Source organism: Pelobates fuscus, chromosome 9, assembly GCF_036172605.1.
Source record: "Pelobates fuscus isolate aPelFus1 chromosome 9, aPelFus1.pri, whole genome shotgun sequence".
Taxonomy (NCBI): domain Eukaryota; kingdom Metazoa; phylum Chordata; class Amphibia; order Anura; family Pelobatidae; genus Pelobates; species Pelobates fuscus.
Window position 1 is genome coordinate 29676764 of NC_086325.1, and position 22716 is coordinate 29699479.

At 41.5% G+C, this 22716-nt stretch overlaps 1 protein-coding gene across 2 annotated transcripts; it reads left to right on the forward strand.

Annotated features, from left to right (window-relative positions):
• The first annotated feature begins 325 nt into the window (after positions 1 to 325).
• Positions 326 to 21944, forward strand: ARHGAP35 (Rho GTPase activating protein 35). Of its 2 annotated transcripts, none has more exons than XM_063431805.1 (7): positions 326 to 364; positions 13568 to 17495; positions 17605 to 17755; positions 19540 to 19617; positions 20771 to 20902; positions 21255 to 21360; positions 21450 to 21944. In XM_063431805.1, the coding sequence occupies exons 2-7, from the start codon at positions 13818 to 13820 to the stop codon at positions 21757 to 21759; spliced, it is 4455 nt and encodes a 1484-aa protein (XP_063287875.1). In that variant the 5' UTR covers positions 326 to 364; positions 13568 to 13817; the 3' UTR covers positions 21760 to 21944. The 2 variants fall into 2 exon arrangements, with proteins under 2 accessions (XP_063287875.1, XP_063287876.1); XM_063431806.1 differs by having other exon boundaries at positions 17605 to 17749.
• The last annotated feature ends 772 nt before the right edge of the window (positions 21945 to 22716 follow it).

Here is a 22716-nt window from a genome sequence, read left to right on the forward strand (position 1 = left end):
GCGCGCCCCCGTCGCCCTTTCTCCTCTGCTCGTGCTTGCGCCCGCGCGCCCGCCGGAAGGAAGGAGCCGCCATTACAGGAGGAGACACCCGAGTCACCCGGATACACCCGGAAACCGCGAGCGGGGACTCCGTAAGATCCGAGTCACCCGGATGTAGCATGGTGTCACGGGCCGGGCCCCATCCACAGCACAGCCCAGCGGACACACCCGGAAACCGAGACCGGGCCCCAGGGAGCCCTTGATCACCCCCAGCCTACACCCGGAAACCGAGACCGGGCCCGAGCAGCCCCCGGGGTCGCACTGAGCCGGGGAGGAGGAGAAGAGAGACTCGGGGTGAGCGGCCTCCCTTATATAGAGATACACGGTGTGTGTATAGGGGCTGCCAGCCAGCTGTCTGTATGGGAGTCACATTGTGATCAGACATACCTACTGCATGTATGTACACCCCGTGACAACATACTACATGCATGTCACACAGTGACAACATACTACATGCATGTACACCCCGTGACAACATACTACATGCATGTACACCCCGTGACAACATACTACATGCATGTACACCCCGTGACAACATACTACATGCATGTACACCCCGTGACAACATACTACATGCATGTACACCCCGTGACAACATACTACATGCATGTACACCATGTGACAACATACTACATGCATGTACACCCTGTGACAACATACTACATGCATGTACACCCCGTGACAACATACTACATGCATGTACACCCCGTGACAACATACTACATGCATGTACACCCCGTGACAACATACTACATGCATGTACACCCCGTGACAACATACTACATGCATGTGCACCCCGTGACCTCATACTGCATGCATGTACACCCGTGACCTCATACTGCATGCATGTACACCCCGTGACCTCATACTGCATGCATGTATACCCCGTGACCTCATACTGCATGCATGTACACCCCGTGACATCATACTGCATGTCAGACATACAATGGGTACACTCAGCACAGAGCACACTGTCACACATCTACACACATACATTCACAGGGCACATGCCATCACCCTGTCTACATATTACATATGTCTACATACAAAGGGAACATTCAGCACAGAGCACACTATTATCACACACATGTACACACAGACCCTCACAGGGCACATGCCATCATCACCCTGTCTACATACAGTGCTTACACAAAACATATAATGTATATGCACAAAAAAAGAAAATACACTCATTTTAGTGGGCAAATTAAATGGTGTGTCATGCAATTTCTACTTCACACACATACTTATCCACACTTTCGTACATGCACATACACATTTTGTTCATGCTGTGTCAAGCCACCTAGGTATGCAGACCTTTACCATACGTACTATATGTCATCAAGCTATTATCATGAAAAATTACAGCGTGCACACATATTAATACAAGCAAACACATTGTCATATACAATATTTATAGGCAGGTATATACAAATCTATAGATTCGTATTTGCATGATCGTATGTCATGTTCGTGCTGGGTGAAGTCACCTAAGAAATTTATTTTCTATTTGGACAATATTACAGGAACAAACCATTTCACTCCTCTCGCATTACTTTTTGTATCCACATGATGAAATTCTTCTATTGTTATTTTTATTTTAGTTTGGCTTGACTCAGCTCTATTTGTCCTTACTAATGTAGAACGAAAACAATTGCTTATAAATAATTCATATTCTCACATGCTTATGCAGAGTAGGGCAGAGTGAGTAATGAGCTGTAAGATCAAACACAAGGTTTGTATTTTTGTATTTGCAGATCAGTTCTGATTTAGTGGTCAGTTTACCGTTTATACATTTCCAACATATTCTGTAGGACTATACAGTGGGCAGACATGTAAACATACTGACTCATGGAGGTCCGGCGGGATATAATCATTTAATGGATTGCGGTTTTATGAACTCATGATTCTGTGGGCGGTCAAACTTGAATGACCAACTTAGATGTTCACATAAACTAAAGAGTAGACATACATTATAGGGAACCGATAGTCACAAAAACAACTTTTGCTTAATGAAACTGTTTTGGTATATAGATCATACTCCTGCATTGTTACTGCTAAATTCTTTGCCATTCAGGAGTCAAATCATTTGTTTCTGTTTATAGCCACACCTGCACTTGCCTTGACTGACACAGGCTGCAAGAAAAAAATGCTTTAATTTTTAATCCGATCTTAAACTTACTTTAGAAGTTTTTATTTCCTGCTCTGTGAAATGAACTTTAATAACGCACAGGAGCCTCCTGAAGTCTTTGTAGGCTATCAACAAAGCAGGAAATAAGAAATTCTAAATTAAATACACTCTGCAATAAAGGAAGTTTAAAAATTAGATCGATCTTTACAGGATGTCTTGCAGAAGGCTCTGTTGGTCTTGTGCAGGGATGTGTGTCTGGAACTCCATTAGCAAAGTGATTTAACTTCCAGAAGGCAAATAATTGAGCAGTAAGAATGCAGGGGAATGATCTTTATACAAAAACGGCTTCAATAAGCAAAAGTTTTTTGTTTTCTTTTGGTGCCTGTAGTATCCTTTTGAGGTTTGTAGGGAAGAAAGTTAAAAACATATTTTTCATTTTGGGTCCCCTTTCTAATATTGCAGTTCTGGTTGGTTCACTATAATTAACTATTTAGCGAATCAACCCACACATTAACAGGCTTTCCCTAATCATCAAAACCCATTTCAACTGATCATCATGCAGGTTTTGTGGGACTTGTAGATTAACCTCGATAACATGAAGACTTTTTAGAATGCAGATTCTATTGAAAAACTTAGGGGTCTGCTCACTAAAGGGGGAATTGTGAGATATTGCAGATTTTAGGACAGATAAGTTGAGCTGGGAAATAGCAGAGCTGGAGATATTTCCACCTTGCTTGTTTTGACCTAAATTTTTCAATACCTTTTTCAGTGACCCGCAATTCCCAGTTACTGGATTAACCCTATACTGTAACACGTATGATCCGGTTGACTTGTTGACCTATGTGAAATTAATTTCTCAAACACATTAGAAAGTTAGAGTTGACCTGTCAGCCATAGGCAAACTGCTATAGACGCAGAGCAGAGAATTTTGCTGAGCAATATTTAAAGGCATGGCGCTGATAGAGAGACGAGCTGGTCATTATAATCCACAGATGGATTTTGGACCAGCAAACAAACTAATGGTCTGTCAGTTTGCACGCTGGTTGGTGTATGTCTATATCCCAAGGTTTGCTCTGTTTGCATTTCTTTAAAAAGTATGTGCTCTGCTCAGTGCAGCTTCAAAGTTTCCGAAGGCTAATAATTATGGCTATATCTACTAAATGCGTATAAACTACCTGTTTACCAATAATTATTGAACATAAGCATTTTTTATTTTAGTGACTCTTATATATAAATATTTTCACACACTTAAGGTTGGCAAAGCACTGTGGGGTTTGTAGTTTTGTAGGAGCTAGGAATATTTGTGCATTCATGATTTTTAGGTTAACAAACATTTGGGTTTACAAATTGAAATATAGGCATGGGCACTGGCAGGGATATTCTCTAAAGTGTGAATTGTTGGGATTTCAAATTCAAAGTGTACTTCAAATCTTAAGCCAAAATAACTGAATCTAAAAAAATAATAAAAAAAAATTCCCAAATGTTTTCAATTAATTTGGGCCGAAAAATGTAAATTCACTTTAAATTGTGATAATCAAACATTGGTGAATAACCTTAATAGTGATTTGAAAGAATACTCTTGGGGTTATTCACTCAGGCCTTAAAGGGACACTATAGTCACCAGAACCACTACAGCTTAATGTAGTGGGTTTTGGTGTCAATATCCTGTCCCTGCAGGCTCTGCTGCCTAGTAACACCTCTAGTGGCAGTCACTCAGATGGTCACTAGATGTGCTTGCTATTTCAGTGCTGCAGTAGGTGCAGCACCTATGTTAAGCGACTCCACGCACTGCATGCAGAGATGCTGACTGGCGCAACATGGCAGTTTCCTGTGCACGTGTAATAGCCTCCCATTGCTTTCCTATGGGAAAGCATTGGATTGGCTGAGATCGTTAAGATTGATGATCTCAACCATGGAGGCGAGATCAGCATGATGATGGAGAAAAGGTAAGTAATGCTACTGTTTTACTCCATTCTGAGGGGGGTGGACACCTAAATAGATAGTCCAGCATTAGTGTTCCTTTATGATTTCCACTCATCACTAGCCATTGGCAAGTGGAAATTTAGGATTGGCTTGTAAAATTCACATCTAGTGGGTGTGTCGTGTACTCTCCAGACTTGTAGAGACAAGGCTCTGCTAGTTGCATAGGACTTGAAATTTGAAGCTTTGATTCACCAAACTCTTATATTTGCTAATTAAATCAGCTTGGTATAAATATCACAGTTAAATGTTTCGTAACACCATACAGCACCCTGTTTTTTACAGGTGTCCCCACCTCTGTGCCATATAGATTAATTATAGAAAAAACACCAAAATAAACGTTTTACGTACACTTTTCCAGCACCAAGGCTCCCTTGGCATTGCTTATCTCTCCGCTCCTCATAAAAGGGTATTGGGGTCTGATACGCAAGCATGACATGCATTCAACACTTTTCCATGTGCTTCTGTGTCATATGAACCAGTTTTACTCTCAGTGCCACGAAAGCCCCTCTAGTGGCTGTGAGGAAGATGGCCACTAGAGGTAGAGTTGGCATTTTATAAATAACTTCACCCTGCATAGTAAGCACTGCAGTTTCTAAAAAAACAAAAACCTGCAATGTTTTACAATGCAGGGTTAAAAAGACACCACTTCATTGAGAAGTAGTGGACTGGGTGACTATAATGTACCTTTAAGTTTAAACAATTGGTGATTGAAAGGTTTTGTGAATATTTCGGGCTACAGCATAGTAATGTGTTTTCCCTATGTAATTGTATTGGATTAAAGGTATTTTAAATTCTTGTCACGTCCTCAGAATTCTATGTTTTTGGCCATTCAGAGTATCTACCACTTAGAAGAATGAGATATTCCCAAAGCCTAAACTGAAAAACTTCACATAATTTGGAGTTTATTCACTAAATGGCAAATAACTTTTACACCCCTATAGCTAAGCTGTAAAGGTGACTTACTCGGAAAATGTTTTCTGGTCTGCTATTCTCCCCACAAATGAGAGATTCTCCTCGGTTCCCTGAATAGTTGGTACTGGAACCGTAGCACAGGATAATTGCCTGTGGGACACACTTACTGCCTTCCAGCAGATCGGTATTCTGGGGAATATAGTTCATATTAGTTACATGAGGGTTTTCTTTTAACTTTACTCGGGTCACTTAAAAGGAATTATTTCATTCAAAAAAAGTTCCTATTTAAATGTATTTAATTCTCCCATGCTTAGAACGTTCTGAGCAGTAGCTGCTTTTCTGGTTGTAGGAGCTCCTATACCAAGTTGTTCCAGAATATACTCTGGAATTGGCATGAGTGCATTGTGACCACCTATGTGGCTACTCCCTTGAAAATGACAATCGTAGTAATTCATCTGCATTTGCAAGCACATTGCCTACCATAACTAAACTAGGAATCTAAAATTTTAGTCAAAGTGGAAACATTCCCCCAAACCAGCTATTTTTCCAGTTATGCTATTTTGGCGTATAATGTCCTTGTCAATGCCTCACAATTTTCTCGCTTAGTGGATAAAGTCAGTGTATTGATTGAAAAACAAATAATTTATATTGGGCTCTCTTATTCACTGATGACGCAATCTTTTTTTATTACTGCTAATATTGTATAGTCACTTCTGTGTTGGCGTCATGTTATACTAATGAAAGGAGGCTCTCATTGCATTATTCGATAGAACATTAAAGACGGCTGACTTTCTGTTTCCTAGAATGCAGGATATATATATATATATATATACATAATGGACTTTTTCAATATTCCATTTCATTTTTAACTGGTAATCTTACTCTGATAAATGGTACCCCACTTTTGGGGCACCCCCTCTCTGACGCAATTTTTTTAGTTGATGAAAAGCAGCACTCCTCAATGTGATCCTGATGATTGATAAATCGGTAATGACCGTTAATTCCCTACTTGAACTTCTTTCTCGGCCAAAGATGGTGCATGAGGGCAAGTCCCAGAGAGCACTGGGTTAATGAGCTGTGCACGTGGGACCATGCACATACGTGGGCAGCCCATTTTTATCACAGTTGCTGTGACATTATGTATAAATCAGATTTAATTTCATTGAGGGATTTCTAGGTTTTGTCTGTTTCCTATAGCTAGTGGTATAGTTCATTTAGTAATGCATTAACTGTGAAACCTGATTATATATACAACGCACTCCAGGAGGTTTTATTCCTGACTTGCTTTCAGCCTTCATTCGCATGTTGTTGTTATTATTGCCATTTATATGGCGACAACAGATTCAGTAGCGCTTTACAATATTATGAGAGGGGGGGATTTAACAATAAATAGGACAATTACAAAAAAACTTACAGGAATGATGGGTTGAAGAGGACCCTGCTGAAACGAGCTTACAGTCTATAGTTGATATCAAAGACACTGTTACATAGTTACATAGCTGAAAAGAGACTTGCGCCCATCAAGTTCAGCCTTCCTCACATTTGTTTTTGCTGTTGATCCAAAAGAAGGCGAAAAACCCCAGTCTGAAGCACTTCCAATTTTGCAACAAACTAGGAAAAAATTCCTTCTTGACCCCAGAATGGCAGTCAGATTTATCCTTGGATCAAGCAGCTATTACCCCACTAATTGGAAATTATATCCCTGTATGTTATGTTTTTGCAAGTATTTATCCAATTGCAGTTTAAACATCTGTATGGACTCTGACAAAACCACCTCTTCAGGCAGTGAATTCCATATCCTTATTGCTCTTACTGTAAAGAAACTGAGTTTATTTGAGTTGGGTATAATGTCTCTAATCCTGGGGGATCCCCAAATCAAGTAAACTGTTTTATTCACTAAACCTTAAATTGTAGCAAGTTGAAATACAAATGGTAAAAGTTAGGCAAACACAGCTGATTTGGAGAAATCCAACTTGACTGTATTAACAGCTTGACTATTTTAGCTTTACGTTTGCAATTTGCAGTACATTGAAATTACCCTGCCAATGTACTGTCTTGTAAAGCATTCGACTTTAGCTAATATGTAGATTAGCCGTTCTGGAAAAATTAGCTATTAAAATGAGCTATTTTTCCCATCTCATCTGCAGATCAAGTTTAGTATATTAAACCCATTGATTGCCATATATACAAGCTACTGTTCTCTATATTCTTCTCTACATGCCTTGAATATTTATATATGCAATTTTATTAAAGTGAATTCATGTATTTTTCGTTTCCCAGGCACCCATGCATTAACTCTCCAATGTGTTATTTTAATTACTTACATTTCTTTATTAAAGTAATAAATTACGGAGTCATTTCCAATAGCTGTACTTGATATAGGCCAAGTCTGCCTTGAAATGTTACTGCTTTCTGTAGAACGCTGACCTTTTGACTACGTGCCCCATACGCCATTTGCAGTAAGGGTTTTATTGGGGCTGTCCACTCTTGGTAATGAGCACTGACTCTAAAACAACGTCTGATTAATCTAATTTGGCCATTTAATTTATATTCTATATTAAAGTGTTAACAGATATCTTTTTCCAGTCTCAGACTTTGAACATGCATTCTGGAATTTGCTTGCATAATACTGCGAGGCTTGGCTTGATGTTGCTGGACAGTGTCTCTTAGTGTATAGTGGAGCCTTAGAACCCCTTATTGTTATGCAGCAGCACAGATTCTAGGATTCCCTGGGGTATTCGGTTTGTAAACTGATCACTCATAAGCTGCATTAACCGTGTTTTGTTCTGAGTGTGACATACACAGCACATTTTATAGGTTTTTCAAAGACTTATTAAAAAAGTGGATCGAGTACAGATGGCAAATCATGAAAGAGCACGTTGTCTCACATCTTTTCACCTGTGGCACCTAGTCATAGGGCAGCATGTTGGACGTCTTGATCTTTCACTCATCCATCTTGTCATTTGTACACTCTCCATGTTAGAATAAAGTTGTTTTGGTTTTCAGTGCGCCTCCATATTTAAAAAAACAAAAACAAACAAAAAACGCCTTTCCTGGAGTATTGGTGTTCCTCGACCTGGTGTGAAAAGCACAGAAATCATAGGATCTAGGGAGTAACTAGGAGTAAATAGTTGACTAGAAACCAATTTTATTTTTGTGTGTGTTAATGGCACACTCCAGGTAATATAACCACCACACTGCATTGCAGGATTTGGGTACAGTCCCATTTTAATTTTCAAACCTGTGAATTTCTGGAGCCCTGAGCCCAGCCCCTCTGCTGGAGACATCTTAATAAGAATGTTCACTGCAAGGAGAGGTCATAAAGACCGGAGTATAGAAACATTCATGTTGAATTGCTGTTAGTCCTTGGCTGAATGGACACTGAAAGGGTTAACGGCAGTAAAAAGCTGCAAATATTCAGTGAACTGAATCTACCATATGTGGTCACACTGTATCAATATTTTGGATGGATAATAAGGAAGGAAACTTCTTTATTATGACATCTCCTATTGACTGGGTAGGCTTAGGGTACATCTCCCATTGCCTCCTATTGGCCTATTAACTGCTGATAAGCTGCAGTGGTTATGGTGGTTGGAATGTCCCTTTTAAAGATATCTCAGTATGTTAAGGCTCTTAATATGGAGATTGCGGAGTCATTTAAGGAACAGAGCAGTAGTTGGGTTGCATTGGATCACCAGCCCGTTTCCCCATCCGATTCAGGGCTGTCTTTAATGCGGGGCAAACTGGGCAGCTGCCACGGGCCCCGTTTCTCCTGGGGGGCCCAAGGCATCTGCCCCGTGGGCCCTGCTGCCCTCATTAATTTTTTTTTTTTTTTTTTTTTACATATTTTTATTTTTTTTCATCCTCTGAGTCCCACGGTGGGCTTGTATCAGCTGGGTCCCGGTCGGGCGCTGTCGCCCTTTCACAGCGCGACCGGGCCCCTTGCTTTCCGGCAGCCGGCTGGGAGGAAGTGACAGCCGCGAGTCACTTCCTCCCATAAAGAGAGGAGCTGCACGGAAGCTGGCAGGAGGAGTCGAGAAGTGGGGAGAATGAGGCTGCAGTGAGTATGGAGGCTCCACACTCCCATTAGCTTCAGGCACCACACTGGACCCCAGGGAAGCCACCCTCCAGCAAAAGGTGGGAAACTGGAGGGTGGGTTTAAAAATTTACATTTTGCATGTGTCGGTATATCTATCTGTCTGTGTGTGTGTGTGTGTGTGTCAGTGTGTATGTGCCTGTGTATCTGAGCACCAACTTTAAATACAAATACACCCCTCCATTAAAACTTCAACACTACATACAAACACACCTCTGTGTTAAACACCAGAATTATATGTAAACACATGTGTACACTTGTACACTTTTAAACATCAATACCACATACCAACATATTCACACAAACATTACATTCATCATGTTTGATTTAATTGTTCTTGGATCTGCAGGTGCATTTTACAAGCCCTTTCTGGGCTGTGCAGAGAAAGGAAATGACTGATTTGAATAAAAAGCCTCTGAGTGCCGGGCAACCCCCCCCCCCCCAATCTGAAGCATATTTAGACCACAACAGGTCCTTTCAGAAGTGCTGACTGCAGGCATCTTACTAGTTTCGTAGTTTTGCCTGACTGCTAATACTGTATAAATTAACCCATTATTATTCGCAAATTAATAATTCTATGTTCTATTCTATTGAAGGCATTGTTTAAACAGCTTAATGTTATCCCAAAATGTAACCCTCTATTCTAGTGAGTTCTGCTAGAAAAGAGAGATGGCTGCTTGCTGGGAATCATCTTGGAAATCTTGTAGCGCATATATCTATATATAAATCGAAAAATTTCAGCCGTGCACATTGAATGGGGTGAGGTCATACATCTCATTTCTGCACTGATTAATGGAAGCCCAGCCATTGCTTTACGCTGGCACTCACAGCATCCTTTCAATCCATCCCTTTTGCATTCTGGGTGATGTCTAATGTCAGAGACTTGCTCAGCACTAAGACTGCATACTGCCTCATTAAATGATAGTGAGATAACATCTGATCAGAGGTTGAGTATAATGTATGCTCCTGGTACTATAAGGGTTAACAGATTAGCTTCATAAATATAAATATCAATAAACAGGTGTTTTACATTGATATTTTATTCAGTACAGTATGCTGGGAATTGTTGGATTACGCGCTATGCATTATGGGAGTGTACAGATATAGCCTGCAGCTCAAAGCCAAACAATACAATTCTGTGGCATATACAAGATTTAATCTGCACGTTTGCTGGACTGGGTGCCTCAGTAGCCTCATATAAGGATTTTTCTCTTATTTACCTTCCAAATGTTTTATGGATGACTTTAGAAGCAATATGGCATCTCCCAGTTTGATCATTATATATATTTTTTTTGTAACTCAGTGAGAATCATAACGAATAATAAAAGATATGATTGCTTCTGTTAGTACATCATAGTTAAAGGGACACAATAGGCGTCAAAACAACTTTAGCTTAATGGAGTGGTTTTGGTGTACCGATCATTCCCCTGTAGTCTCACTGCTCAGTTCTTTCATTTAGGAGTAAAACCACTTTGTTTCTGCCGCCCTAGTCACAACTCTCTGCATGTGATTTACACAGCCTTCCTAAACATAGAAACATAGAATGTGACGGCAGATAAGAACCATTCGGCCCATCTAGTCTGCCCAGTTTTCTAAATACTTTCAGTAGTCCCTGGCCTTATCTTATATTTAGGATAGCCTTATGCCTATCCCACGCATGCTCAAACTCCTTTACTGTGTTAACCTCTACCACTTCAGCTGGAAGGCTATTCCATGCATCCACTACCCTCTCAGTAAAGTAATACTTCCTGATATTATTTTTAAACCTTTGTCCCTCTAATTTAAGACTATGTCCTCTTGTGGTAGTTTTTCTTCTTTTAAATATAGTCTCCTCATTTACTGTGTTGATTCCCTTTATGTATTTAAATGTTTCCATCATATCCCCCCTGTCTCTTCTTTCCTCCAAGCTATACATGTTAAGATCCTTTAACCTTTCCTGGTAAGTTTTATCCTGCAATCCATGAACCAGTTTAGTAGCCCTTCTTTGAACTCTCTCTAAGGTATCAATATCCTTCAGAAGATATGGTCTCCAGTACTGTGTACAGTACTCCAAGTGAGGTCTCACCAGTGTTCTGTACCATGGCACTTGGTAAACACTTCCTCTGAAGAGAGATCTGATGTTTAAACTTCCTGTATAGTAAATTCTGTTCAATATAGAATGTCTTATCTCCTGCTCTGTTAATAGCCTTCTAGACGCTACATGAGCCTCCTGTATGTGATTTAAAGTTCATTTTCTGGAGAATGAGAACTTGTAAAGCGAGTTAACATCTGATTGAAATTGAAACCATTTTGTTTTCATGCAGGCTGTGTCAGTCACAGCCGGGGAAGCTGTTGCTAGAGCTGCATGGTCAGAAACAAGTAATTTAACTCCTAAATGGCAGAGAATTGAGCAATGAGACTGCAGGAGCATGATCTATACACCAACACTGCTTCATTAAGCTAAAGTTGTTTTGATGCTTCTAGTGTCACTTTAACAGAAGTATTTAGAAAATTCTCCCATCCCAAGAAAAAGAAACAAACTAAATGTTTTCCTGCACTATTGGCTCCGGTTTATGGAACTTGTAGTCTAACAAACAGCAGTAGGGCTATAGGTTGCTTAAAACTGCTGTAAAAACACCCGTGGGAGGCGACAAAGAAAAGTGGCCAAGATCAGTTTCCTTCTATAGCCTGGTCTGACAAGCCCTGGATTCGAAGCACAATGAGTGCCCTTACATAAGAACAATACCTTATGCACATGAATGGAATACACTGAAATGTCAGGTTTCTTTGGGCTGGACGTTTTGTTCCAGACGTGATGCAGTGTGTTCACATGCTTCTGCTTTCACTGGCTTGGATCCTTTGACAGCTATTCAGTATGAGAAATCTGTAAGATCAGCTTTATTGATGCTGCTGATCATGTTGAGCACTTAGCACGCCAGAATATCTGTTTTGCAGATTAAACCCGTGAAGAAGTTATTTTTCTGGTTTGTTAGTCACAAAGAAAACTGGATCGAGTTTCATCATTTATTTTAGGTCCTAGGCTGTGTGCCTGTCATGTTCTTTTGATTTGTATATTCGATAAGGCTATAATATTGACGAGTCATTTTTAAAGGGATACTTCCAGCACCAGTATAACATATGCTGAGTTCTGTGCCCATTTGCCCTTTGTGACCTTGGAATATAACTGCGTCAGATTGCAAAAAGTGCTGTGTCTTTAAGACCAACCCTCACCACTCACTCAAATAGGTCACAAGATTAGTTTTGCTCAACACTCCCGTTGAAGATAAATGTGTGGCGGCTGACCGGTATTAGCTACTTCCTAGTCTGAACAGAGCTCACGGCAGGAAGCTGTAAATCTAAAGAATTTGCAGTGAATGCAGAAACTTCAGATATTAATATCTTTCACTATTTATGCATAGAAAAAAAGAGTCCAACCCCTCCTGGTAGTGTCCCTTTTAATACATTAATCTTATTGTATCTGTCTCTGGAAGGGCCTACTAGTTGCTGTCCCTTAAAAGGGGTGAAAGTATTGGGAATATCTTGGCAGGGGTGACCAAAAGCTGCTTCCCTGTTGTAGTAACATTATAAATTCCATGATAATTTGATACTGCTCTGTGTATCATGGGAGTTGTAGTTTGACCATAATTGACGTTCTTATGGATTATGCTACTACTCTTTATACAAAGCTATAACTGTGATTTCAGGTCTGATCGGATTCCAGGGCTTGTTACATTTTGGTAAATCTTTTTTTTTTTTTTTTTTTTTTTTTAAGCTATATTTTTTTAAATGTTTAGGGATCCATTGAATGTTTTAATTTTTTTTTTGCAATATTGTTACCTTTGTCATGATGGTCTTAAACATGTCAGGTGTCCGTGGAACGGCTATATTTTTCAGAGATCCTGTTGAATCTAATGTTGAATTTCTTTTGCTACCTATGATGTAAAATAATACACAATGCAATTTCTACTTTACCATGTTCTCTAGTTTCTTTTCACTATAGCTTTTTTTTTTTTTTTTTACCCCATATTTCATTTAATGCTATTGCTACATTTGATAGCTGCACTGACATTAGTTTCTCCTACTTGTAAGGAGAGCCCAGAAGCACTGCACCGTTATCCGTGAATGACTTTTTGTCCAGCATTGGAAAACGTAGACCTCAAAACATTTTGACGCATATAGAATCTCTTTGTCAAGCCTTGGATGTTGGAATAAAAGTAATTGGGCTTAAGGTAGTGTTTTGTAGCATTCTTTGCTGTGGAGTGATTGAGGATTTTTGAGTCCTTTATTTCTGGTAGTTAATTCCCTTCTACACAGCTAGGCCTGCATTATTCCATACTTGTATGATTTTGCTTTCTCTTCTTTTTCCTGCATCTTGTAATATCTGTCATTGTGGCTTTTTTCCTAATGTAGTGTCTTTTTCTTTGCAGACTTCTGAATTTGGATTGTAAATATGTCTCCTGCATGTGGCTCGGGTTCTTCATCTGCTGTACAGAGGATTTGTTCCTGGTAACTCCAAGTGTCCTTCCTCCAGGAAAAGATCTTTGCGTAGGGCAGCAGAACTGGTTGCTGCTGATAACATTCCTGATCATCCTTCTGAAGCAAAGACTCTGTGCATGGGGTGGCAGTGCACAGCCTCACCTCAGCAACTGTTGATGTGGGCAGGATGAGTGCTGCGTCATGATGATGGCACGGAAACAAGATGTGCGCGTGCCCACCTATAGTGTCGGCGTGGTGGGACTGTCTGGCACAGAAAAGGAGAAAGGCCAGTGTGGCATTGGGAAGTCGTGTCTGTGTAACCGCTTTGTACGACCAAGTGCAGATGACTTCCACTTGGACCACACATCCGTCCTAAGCACTAGTGATTTTGGGGGCCGTGTCGTGAACAATGACCACTTTCTCTACTGGGGTGAAGTGGTTCGATGCCTGGAGGACTCTGTTGAATGCAAGGTCCATGTGGTGGAGCAGACAGAGTTCATTGATGATCAGACCTTCCAGCCTCATCGCAGTACAGCACTGCAGCCTTACATTAAACGAGCAGCCTCCACCAAGCTGGCCTCTGCCGAAAAACTCATGTACTTCTGCACAGATCAGTTGGGTTTGGAACAAGACTTTGAGCAAAAGCAGATGCCTGAGGGCAAGCTGCTCATAGATGGCTTCCTGTTATGTGTGGATGTTAGTCGTGGTATGAACAGGAACTTTGATGACCAGCTAAAGTTTGTGTCCAACTTATACACTCAGCTAGCCAAGACGAAAAAGCCTATTGTACTAGTACTGACCAAGTGTGATGAAGGTGTAGAACGCTATATCCGTGATGCTCATGGATTTGCACTCAACAAAAAGAACTTGCAGGTTGTAGAAACCTCCGCACGATCTAACGTCAATGTAGATTTAGCATTTACTGCCCTGGTTCAGCTGATTGACAAAAGCAGAGGAAAATCTAAGATCATTCCATACTTTGAGGCTCTGAAGCAGCAAAGCCAACAGATTGCAGCGGCAAAAGATAAATATGAGTGGCTGGTGAGTCGAGTAGTCAAGTCTCACAATGATACTTGGCTCAGTGTTAACTTGCGCATGCAAGGCTCAAATGAGTATCAGGATTATATGTACCTGGAAGGCACTGACAAAGCCAAGAAGCTTTTCAACCAGCATGTGCAAAGGCTCAAACAAGATCACATAGAACGCCGGCGTAAGGTTTATCTGTCCAGTTTGCCAGTTGCCCTAGACAGCCTTGTGCCTGACCTTGATGAAATAGACCACCTGAACTGGGCAAAGGTGGCTAAATTGCTGGAGACTAAAGCAGACTTCCATAAGTGGTTTGTGGTCTTGGATGATACACCTTGGGACCTAACAAGTCACATTGACAAGATGGAGGATAACCGCATACCTTATGACCTATTGGATTTGCAGGCAGCTGCAGATGTGTACAGTGTTCATCTAGAGAAACTCAAGACTGCCAGGAAAAAGTCAGAAATGAAGAGAGCTTTCAAGGAGAACCTTGGCACATCTCCATTCATCACACCAGGAAAGCCTTGGGAGGAGGCTCGCAGTTTTATTATGAGTGAGGAGTTTTACCAGTGGCTGGAAGAACCAGTATACATGGATATCTACAGCAGACATCAAAAAGAGATAATTGACAAGGCCAAGGAAGAGTTTCATGAACTGTTGCTTGAGTACTCAGAGCTGTTCTATGAGTTGGGTCTTGATGCCAAGCCCAGTAAAGAGAAGGTCCATGTGATTCAGGATGTTTTAGGTGAAGAGCAGCGTTTCAAAGCACTGCAGAAACTTCAGGCAGATCGAGATGCCCTCATCCTCAAACATATTCACTTTGTCTATCATCCTACTAAGGATACTTGCCCTATTAACCCTTTCTGTGTAGATACAAAGATTGAGCATCTGCTAAACTCTCGGTGCACATACCCATATGACCGTGTCCACAAGGACCCAAATGTGGACAGGATCAACTTGGTTATCCTTGGCAAGGATGGACTTGCACGGGAACTTGCCAATGAGATCCGAGCCCTGTGCACCAATGACGACAAGTATGTAATTGATGGAAAAATGTATGAACTCTCCTTGAGACCCATTGAGGGCAATGTACGGCTCCCTGTCAACTCATTTCAGACGCCCACCTTCCAGCCCCATGGCTGCCTTTGCCTGTATAACTCCAAGGAGTCTCTTACTTATGTGGTGGAGAGTATTGAGAAGAGCCGAGAGTCTAGTCTAGGCCGTAGAGAAAATCACCTGCTTCATTTGCCACTTACTTTAATCCTTGTCAATAGGAGGGGAGATACAGGTGGAGAGACCGCATACAGCCTCATTCAGCAAGGTCATCAGACAGCTAGCAAGCTGCAGTGCATCTTCCTTGATGCTGCTTCTACAGGATTGGGCTATGGTCGTAATGTTAATGAGAAGCAGATCAGCCAGATCCTTAGGGGGCTGCTTGAATCCAAAAGAAATCTGAATCTCATAAGCACTACACCAAGCATCAAAGATCTAGCTGACTGTGACCTTCGTATTGTCATGTGCCTGATGTGTGGAGATCATTTTAACATAGAGGATGTGATAAATGCTCTAAAACCCCACACTTTTCGACCTCCTCAGTGTGGTCTTGGTGGCTCTGTACTGCTTGACCTGCCAATCGGGAGTCAGAAGCGACGCCTGGAGCTACTCATCTCATCATATCATGCATCCTTTAACATTCGCAAAACTCGACTGGTACATGGTTATATGGTCTTCTATGCAGCTAAGAGACGCGCATCCCTAGCTATGCTGCGGGCCTTTCTGTGTGAAGTACAGGACATTATCCCTATTCAGCTCGTTGCTCTGACAGAAGGTCCTGAAACACTATTGGACAATGTGGCGCGGGATCAACTGAAGGAGGCAGAGGAGATAGCTCAGGATATTGATGGAAAATTCCTGACATTACCATGTGGACAGGCACAACCCAAGTTTGACTTATTCTATCCCTATTTTAAGGATGTCATGGAGAAGAAAGTAATCATTGAAGCATCACACATGTATGATAACACAGCAGAGGCTTGTAGCACGACCGAAGAAGTGTTCAGCTCACCTCGTGCAGGTTCACCTCTTTGCAATTCCCATCTGCATGACTCTGAAGAGGACCCAGATACACCCTCTCAGCACAATCTGTTCCGGGATGAGTCAAGCATGGGAACGCACCACAGGGAACACTCAAAATTGGCCAGAGAACTGGAGGAGAGTGAGAATCTCCCCTACATCTCTGTCATGAGCACCTTAGAGAGCAAACTCAACAACAAGGTACCTCCACCCCTCAAACCAAAGCCCCCAATCCCATTTGAAATCTCCAAGGCTGATCTATCCTACCTAGAAGCAGGGGGAAGGGACGGGCACAGGAGGTCCCTGACCTCCATCACCTGGCCCCCATCTGAATCATTTGACCCTTCGGATTATGCTGAGCCTATGGACTCTGTGGTTAAACCAAGGAACCAGGAAGAAAATATCTATTCCGTGCCCCATGACAGTACCCAAGGCAAGATAATCACGATCCGAAATACAAACAAGCCCCAGTCCAATGGTAGTGGCAATGGCTCAGACAGTGATATAGACACAAACTCACTGGAGAGAGCACGAAAAGCATCCATAATTACCAAGCCAGTCATGTACCGTACCAAGTGTGCCAAACTTGGAAAATTCTCCAGCTATCGAAGCAGCTTGAGTGTAGGAAGTGACGATGAACTGGGACCAATGCGAACGAAAGAGCAAGAGATTGGAACTCCAGGACCGAAGGGCGACAACACTTCAAATTCCTTTGAGGGAGATGGAGAGGACCCACGTAGGAGAAACATACTGCGCAGCTTGAGAAGGACTGCTAAGGTAATTTTGGGGAACTCTGATGCAGGGCTAAATTTGTAGGAGAGCAGCATGGGTAGGTGGTGGACTGGAAGTAGTAATCACTTTCTTTGACATTCTCTTCTCTCTACAGAAAACGAAAACCAAGGTTCGTCCTCCCATCTCCAAGACTATGTGGGAGAGTAACTACTTTGGAATTCCACTATCTAGTGTTGTGACTCCTGAAAGGCCTATCCCCATATTCATTGAGAAGTGTGTGGAGTACATAGAAGCCACGGGTGAGGGTGTGTTTGTGTGTTTACTACTATTTTGAAGCTGTGATTTTGCACGCTGTTCTGTAAATACCATTTATCATTTCTAAAGTGCCAGCACATTCTACATCTCTGTATCAATGGGCCATCCTCTTGTCCCCCTCTATCCATTTACTGTCACTGTTTTTATGGCTTTTTTCACGTTTTATCCATTATTATTTATATGTAACCTGCTCCTGTCGGGTTGTCTCTCGTATTGTCCATGGCACACGTCTCATCTTCCCTCCCGCCTATCTTTCTGCATTACATTTTCTGACTCCCAGTATATTTACATATCCTGCCACCCCACAATCTTTCAATATAAAATGTGTCATTTCTGTTTGTGTTGTTTTGTGTCTCTCCTATGTTTGTAAGATGGGGAAAGATTTGATTTGTCTGTGGAATGAAAATTCCCTTACTTTAACCCAGTTCTTCTTGTTGGCTCATGGCAAAACAATAGTTGTAGAATAAAAGAGGTGTACTTGCGCTGGGTTATGCACAAAACTATAAATATCAGAAAATTAAAACTGAAACGCAGTACACCTCAGTCGAAAATGTTTTCCAAATTAGCTATTCTAGCCTGCGTTTTGTCATTTAAAGTTATTGCGCTACAATTTGCAGTTTACTAAATAACTGGGGACAATGCTCTCTGGTGACGGCAGTCTTCTTATTCACTGCCAGCTTATCTGTGTCATTTTTTCAATATTCTTCTTACAAGCATGATAAATGCATGCTGGTCTGTAGCAATGTCACAGAGAGCAAGAGGAAAGGCTGCATGTAGGTTCTTGCTCTACCTGTCACTCAGTCCTTTCTCTTAGACCCTCTACTGCTGCAGATTGAAAGTTGGGACAGGACCAAAAACTTTAAAGGTAGTTACATTAAACACTATACATCTTTTAGCATTTTTGGTAGCACAATGTATAGAGTTAAAGTAACACTACACTTAACCAGGGTTAACTCCTCCTCTAGTGGCTGTCATACTGACTGCCACTGGAGGTGCTTCCCCAGCATAGACCAAGTAAGACTCCATCACGTGATGCGAAATCCACATGAGGAGCATTGGATTGGACCTTGCCGGAGGAGACTGCATCCCTCGTGACCGCACCTGGGGGAGGAGAGGTGAGCAGCACTGAGGGACAATAACACTTTAATGTTAGGAATACAGGCTTGTAATCCTAATATTAGTGTTCCTTTAATTTTAGCCTAAATTGTGACTGTACTATGACCGTTACACTTTAAAGCTAAACTCTTGCAAAAGTTGGTGTGCGTGACTATATCTTTAATTCTCCCCCCGAATATTTAATATTTTACCACCAATCTCTGTTAATTCTGTTGTTTATTTTTATTATATTTTGTGGGTTCACGCTTTTTTTTTTTTACTATTTTGTAGGGATACAACATGAAAAAAAGCCATTACAAACAGTGACAGTAAATGGATAGTGTGTCCCACTACTTTAAAGACCCCCCAGATTTGTATTTTGTTGCTACCCCTGATTACAGCAATACCCTCCATGAAGACATTTTCCTGATATTTCAGAATTTAAGGATCCAGTTACAGACATTCCAATTATTATTTTGAAATTTGACTGATTTGATTTCTCCTGGGTGAAGAATTTAGCTTGTGTCCTGCTTGTTTGTATTGTCAGTCGGCTTTGGGGGGGGGGGGGGGGGGTCTTGTGCCTTGTGTAGCATCAGAAACATGGTTGCTTTGAGTTTGGGGGATTCTTGTTAATATTTTATATTGTTTGTTTTGTAACTTTGCTGTTTCTCCTTCCCAGGGATGAGCACTGAAGGTATTTATCGTGTTAGTGGGAACAAATCCGAAATGGATTCTTTGCAAAGGCAGTTTGATCAAGGTAAGGAATAAACAGGGGATTATGTAAAATATTATATAGAAGAACCCTGTATTTTTGCAGCAGTTTAGGGTTACGTTGAAATGTTTTGTGTATTTTATGAAAACATGCTCTACTTACAAACTAATGGAATGTGTTCATTAAATTGCTTCCGTTTTAATGTATTTCATATATGGCCTCGTTGCCTTCCTTTATTGTAAATAAAAGTTTCAATGATGTTGTCTTGCTCTTGTGCTTAGAAAACATTTTTCAAACCAGAATGCAAGTTTTTTGTTTGTTTCTTTTAAAGGACCACTCTAGTGCCAGGAAAACTCGTTTTCCTGGCACTAGAGTGCCCTGAGGGTGCCCCCACCCTCAGGTCCCCCTCCCGTCCGGCTCTGGAAAGGGGAAAAGGGGTAAAACTTACCTTTTTCCAGCGCTGGGCGGAGAGCTCTCCTCCTCCTCCTCTCCGCCCCGTCGGCTGAATGCGCACGCGCGGCAAGAGCTGCGCGCGCATTCAGCCGGTCGCTTAGGAAAGCATTTACAATGCTTTCCTATGGACGCTTGCGTGCTCTCACAGTGAGAATCACGCAAGCGCCTCTAGCGGCTGTCAATGAGACAGCCACTAGAGGATTTGGGGGAAGGCTTAACCAATTTATAAACATAGCTGTTTCACTGAAACGGCTATGTTTATAAAAAAAATGGGTTAACCCTAGCTGGACCTGGCACCCAGACCACTTCATTAAGCTGAAGTGGTCTGGGTGCCTAGAGTGGTCCTTTAATGCATTTTTTATGCCTTTTCTGTAGGGAATGAGTATACAAAGCAATGTAAATAGGAATTTAGCTCATAAAGATACTATTTGCTCTATCTCTGTATGCAACTTGCAGGAAAACTCATTGTCTGCCAGGACCCAATTCTTTCACTCTGCATTACCACCAAGTGTCTATAAATGGTGCCCACTCCTCTCCCAAACTCAGCTGCACAATTTGTAGGGCAACCTCGTTGCTTCATTCATGTTATGATCATTTTAAATGGGGAAGAAACTGTAATGAAGGAATTGAACACATGCTTTTTCCATAAATAATCCATACAAATAATTGGGGAAGTTGGCATTTGGGGCCGCTTCCCTTTGTTTAGAGGGATTATTGTTAATGCCATATAATGTTTGTCTTGCAGATCATGACCTGGATTTGGCAGAGAAAGATTTCACAGTGAACACTGTGGCTGGAGCCATGAAGAGTTTCTTCTCTGAGCTGCCAGACCCTCTAGTGCCATACAATATGCAGGCTGAGCTGGTGGAAGCATACAGTAAGGATATTGGGTTATTCTTTTTATTACATTATAGACTAATACACGGAAAACTGGAGGAAACACTGCTACATTAACATTGCCCGAATTAGAACAAAGAGAGCTTCCAATATCAGAAAAATAGGCAGAAACCGTCCTGTCCTATTGGCTGTTCACGTTGCTTAACGTATTGCATATCTAGCTCGGCCACCTTCCTTCCTGACATGTCTTTTTTTTTTTCCATTACTTTGCATTTAATGCAAACACTGGTATTTTATAAAGTATCATTTTTAAGGGTTTTGGCATAGTCTGTATGGAATTCCTTTGTTTGGCGAATGTGTATTTATTGATAATTGTGTATTTGTATTCACAGAGATTAATGATCAAGAGCAGAAACTTCAGGCCATGAAAGATCTTCTCAAGAAATTCCCCAAGGAAAATCATGAGATCTTCAAATATGTCATTAGTCACCTGAACCGGTACGTGATTGCTTTCTTTAAGTTTGTCATATTTTTTCTTTATACATGCATTCCACTGAAACTTTTTTTTTTTTTCTTCTCTCCTTTAGGGTGAGCCAACATCATCATATAAATCTCATGACTAGCGAGAATCTTTCCATTTGTTTTTGGCCAACGTTGATGCGCCCAGATTTCACCACCATGGATGCTCTGACAGCGACTCGCACCTACCAGACAATCATCGAGCTCTTCATCCATCAGTGCCCTTTCTTCTTTTACCAGCGCCCTCCCATGGACCTACCTACTCCAAGCTCCCCTTCTACTCCTCCTCTTTCTCAGCCTTCTCCTCCTCAGTCTCCTCCTCTAACCCCCGTGTCACCTTCGCAGACCCTGCTACCCACCGAGCAGAACATCCTGTGACCGTCCCCTCCCATCAGCTTCTAGTCACCTGGAGGCAGTATCTGCCCCCTCTCTGCCACTCGCTGACCTCTTGAAGCGGGCCAGTGGCATTACATATGGGACCACTAAAGCCATGGAGAGACTGAGAGTCTGAGCCAGGAATGTACCCTATGATGGAGAGAGGCTGCATCACTACACCATTTAAACATTTTTAAAAAACAAAACAAAAAAAAAAGGTTCTCTGGTACATTAATAAGAGGGGTTTCCCTGGTACACTGTACAAGAATAAGTAGGGAAGTTCTCCCGGTACACTAATTGTGTGAGATGTGATGCCTGGTACACTTACTGCAAGAGAGAGATCTGGAACACCCACACAAGTGTTTGACCGTTTACAGAATTGGACCCTATTTCTGTGCTTGGCAGAAGCAGGGTCCCTTATACACTAAATGGATCTAGAAGTCCTCTGTCTGGATTCCAGGAGAAGTGGTTAAGAATCTAAATTACCAGAGGATTACAAGTGAGAGCTGCACTTAGTCTGGATCAACGCATGCAGCGACACTGTGAATTACAGTCTAAGTTTATCTGCATTAAATCTGGATTGATTTTTAGAGCTGGGAGATCTCTCCATATTGTGGTTTCGGTGAGGGCATTTCCTCTTTGACGGTTGAGGGGGAAAGTGCTGCTCCTCGCACCAGACACTAGAACACTAAATAATACAAGGACCCAAATACCACACTACATATCTTAGCACTTACAGACGGACGGACGTAGCCCGTGCGGGATACTGCGGTTAATGGGGCTGCATGCCTTCTGAATTGTATGCTTTGTACATTACAACACGGAGAATACTAATGTGTGACACTGGCTGGAGTGCACACGCATGTTACATGTGTAGGAGAGGTTTGAACATTGGTTTAATTCCTTTGCTGCTCCAGCTGCCCTTTTTTTTATTTTTTGTTTTTAAACTAGAGGCACCTT

Coding starts and splice junctions, on each gene's coding strand:
- ARHGAP35 (XM_063431805.1), top strand. CDS start 13,818: ATGATGATGGCACGGAAACAAGATGTGCGCGTGCCCACCTATAGTGTC. Junction 17,496..17,604: donor GCTTGAGAAGGACTGCTAAG/GTAATTTTGGGG, acceptor TTCTCTCTACAG/AAAACGAAAACCAAGGTTCG. Junction 20,903..21,254: donor TGAGCTGGTGGAAGCATACA/GTAAGGATATTG, acceptor TTGTATTCACAG/AGATTAATGATCAAGAGCAG.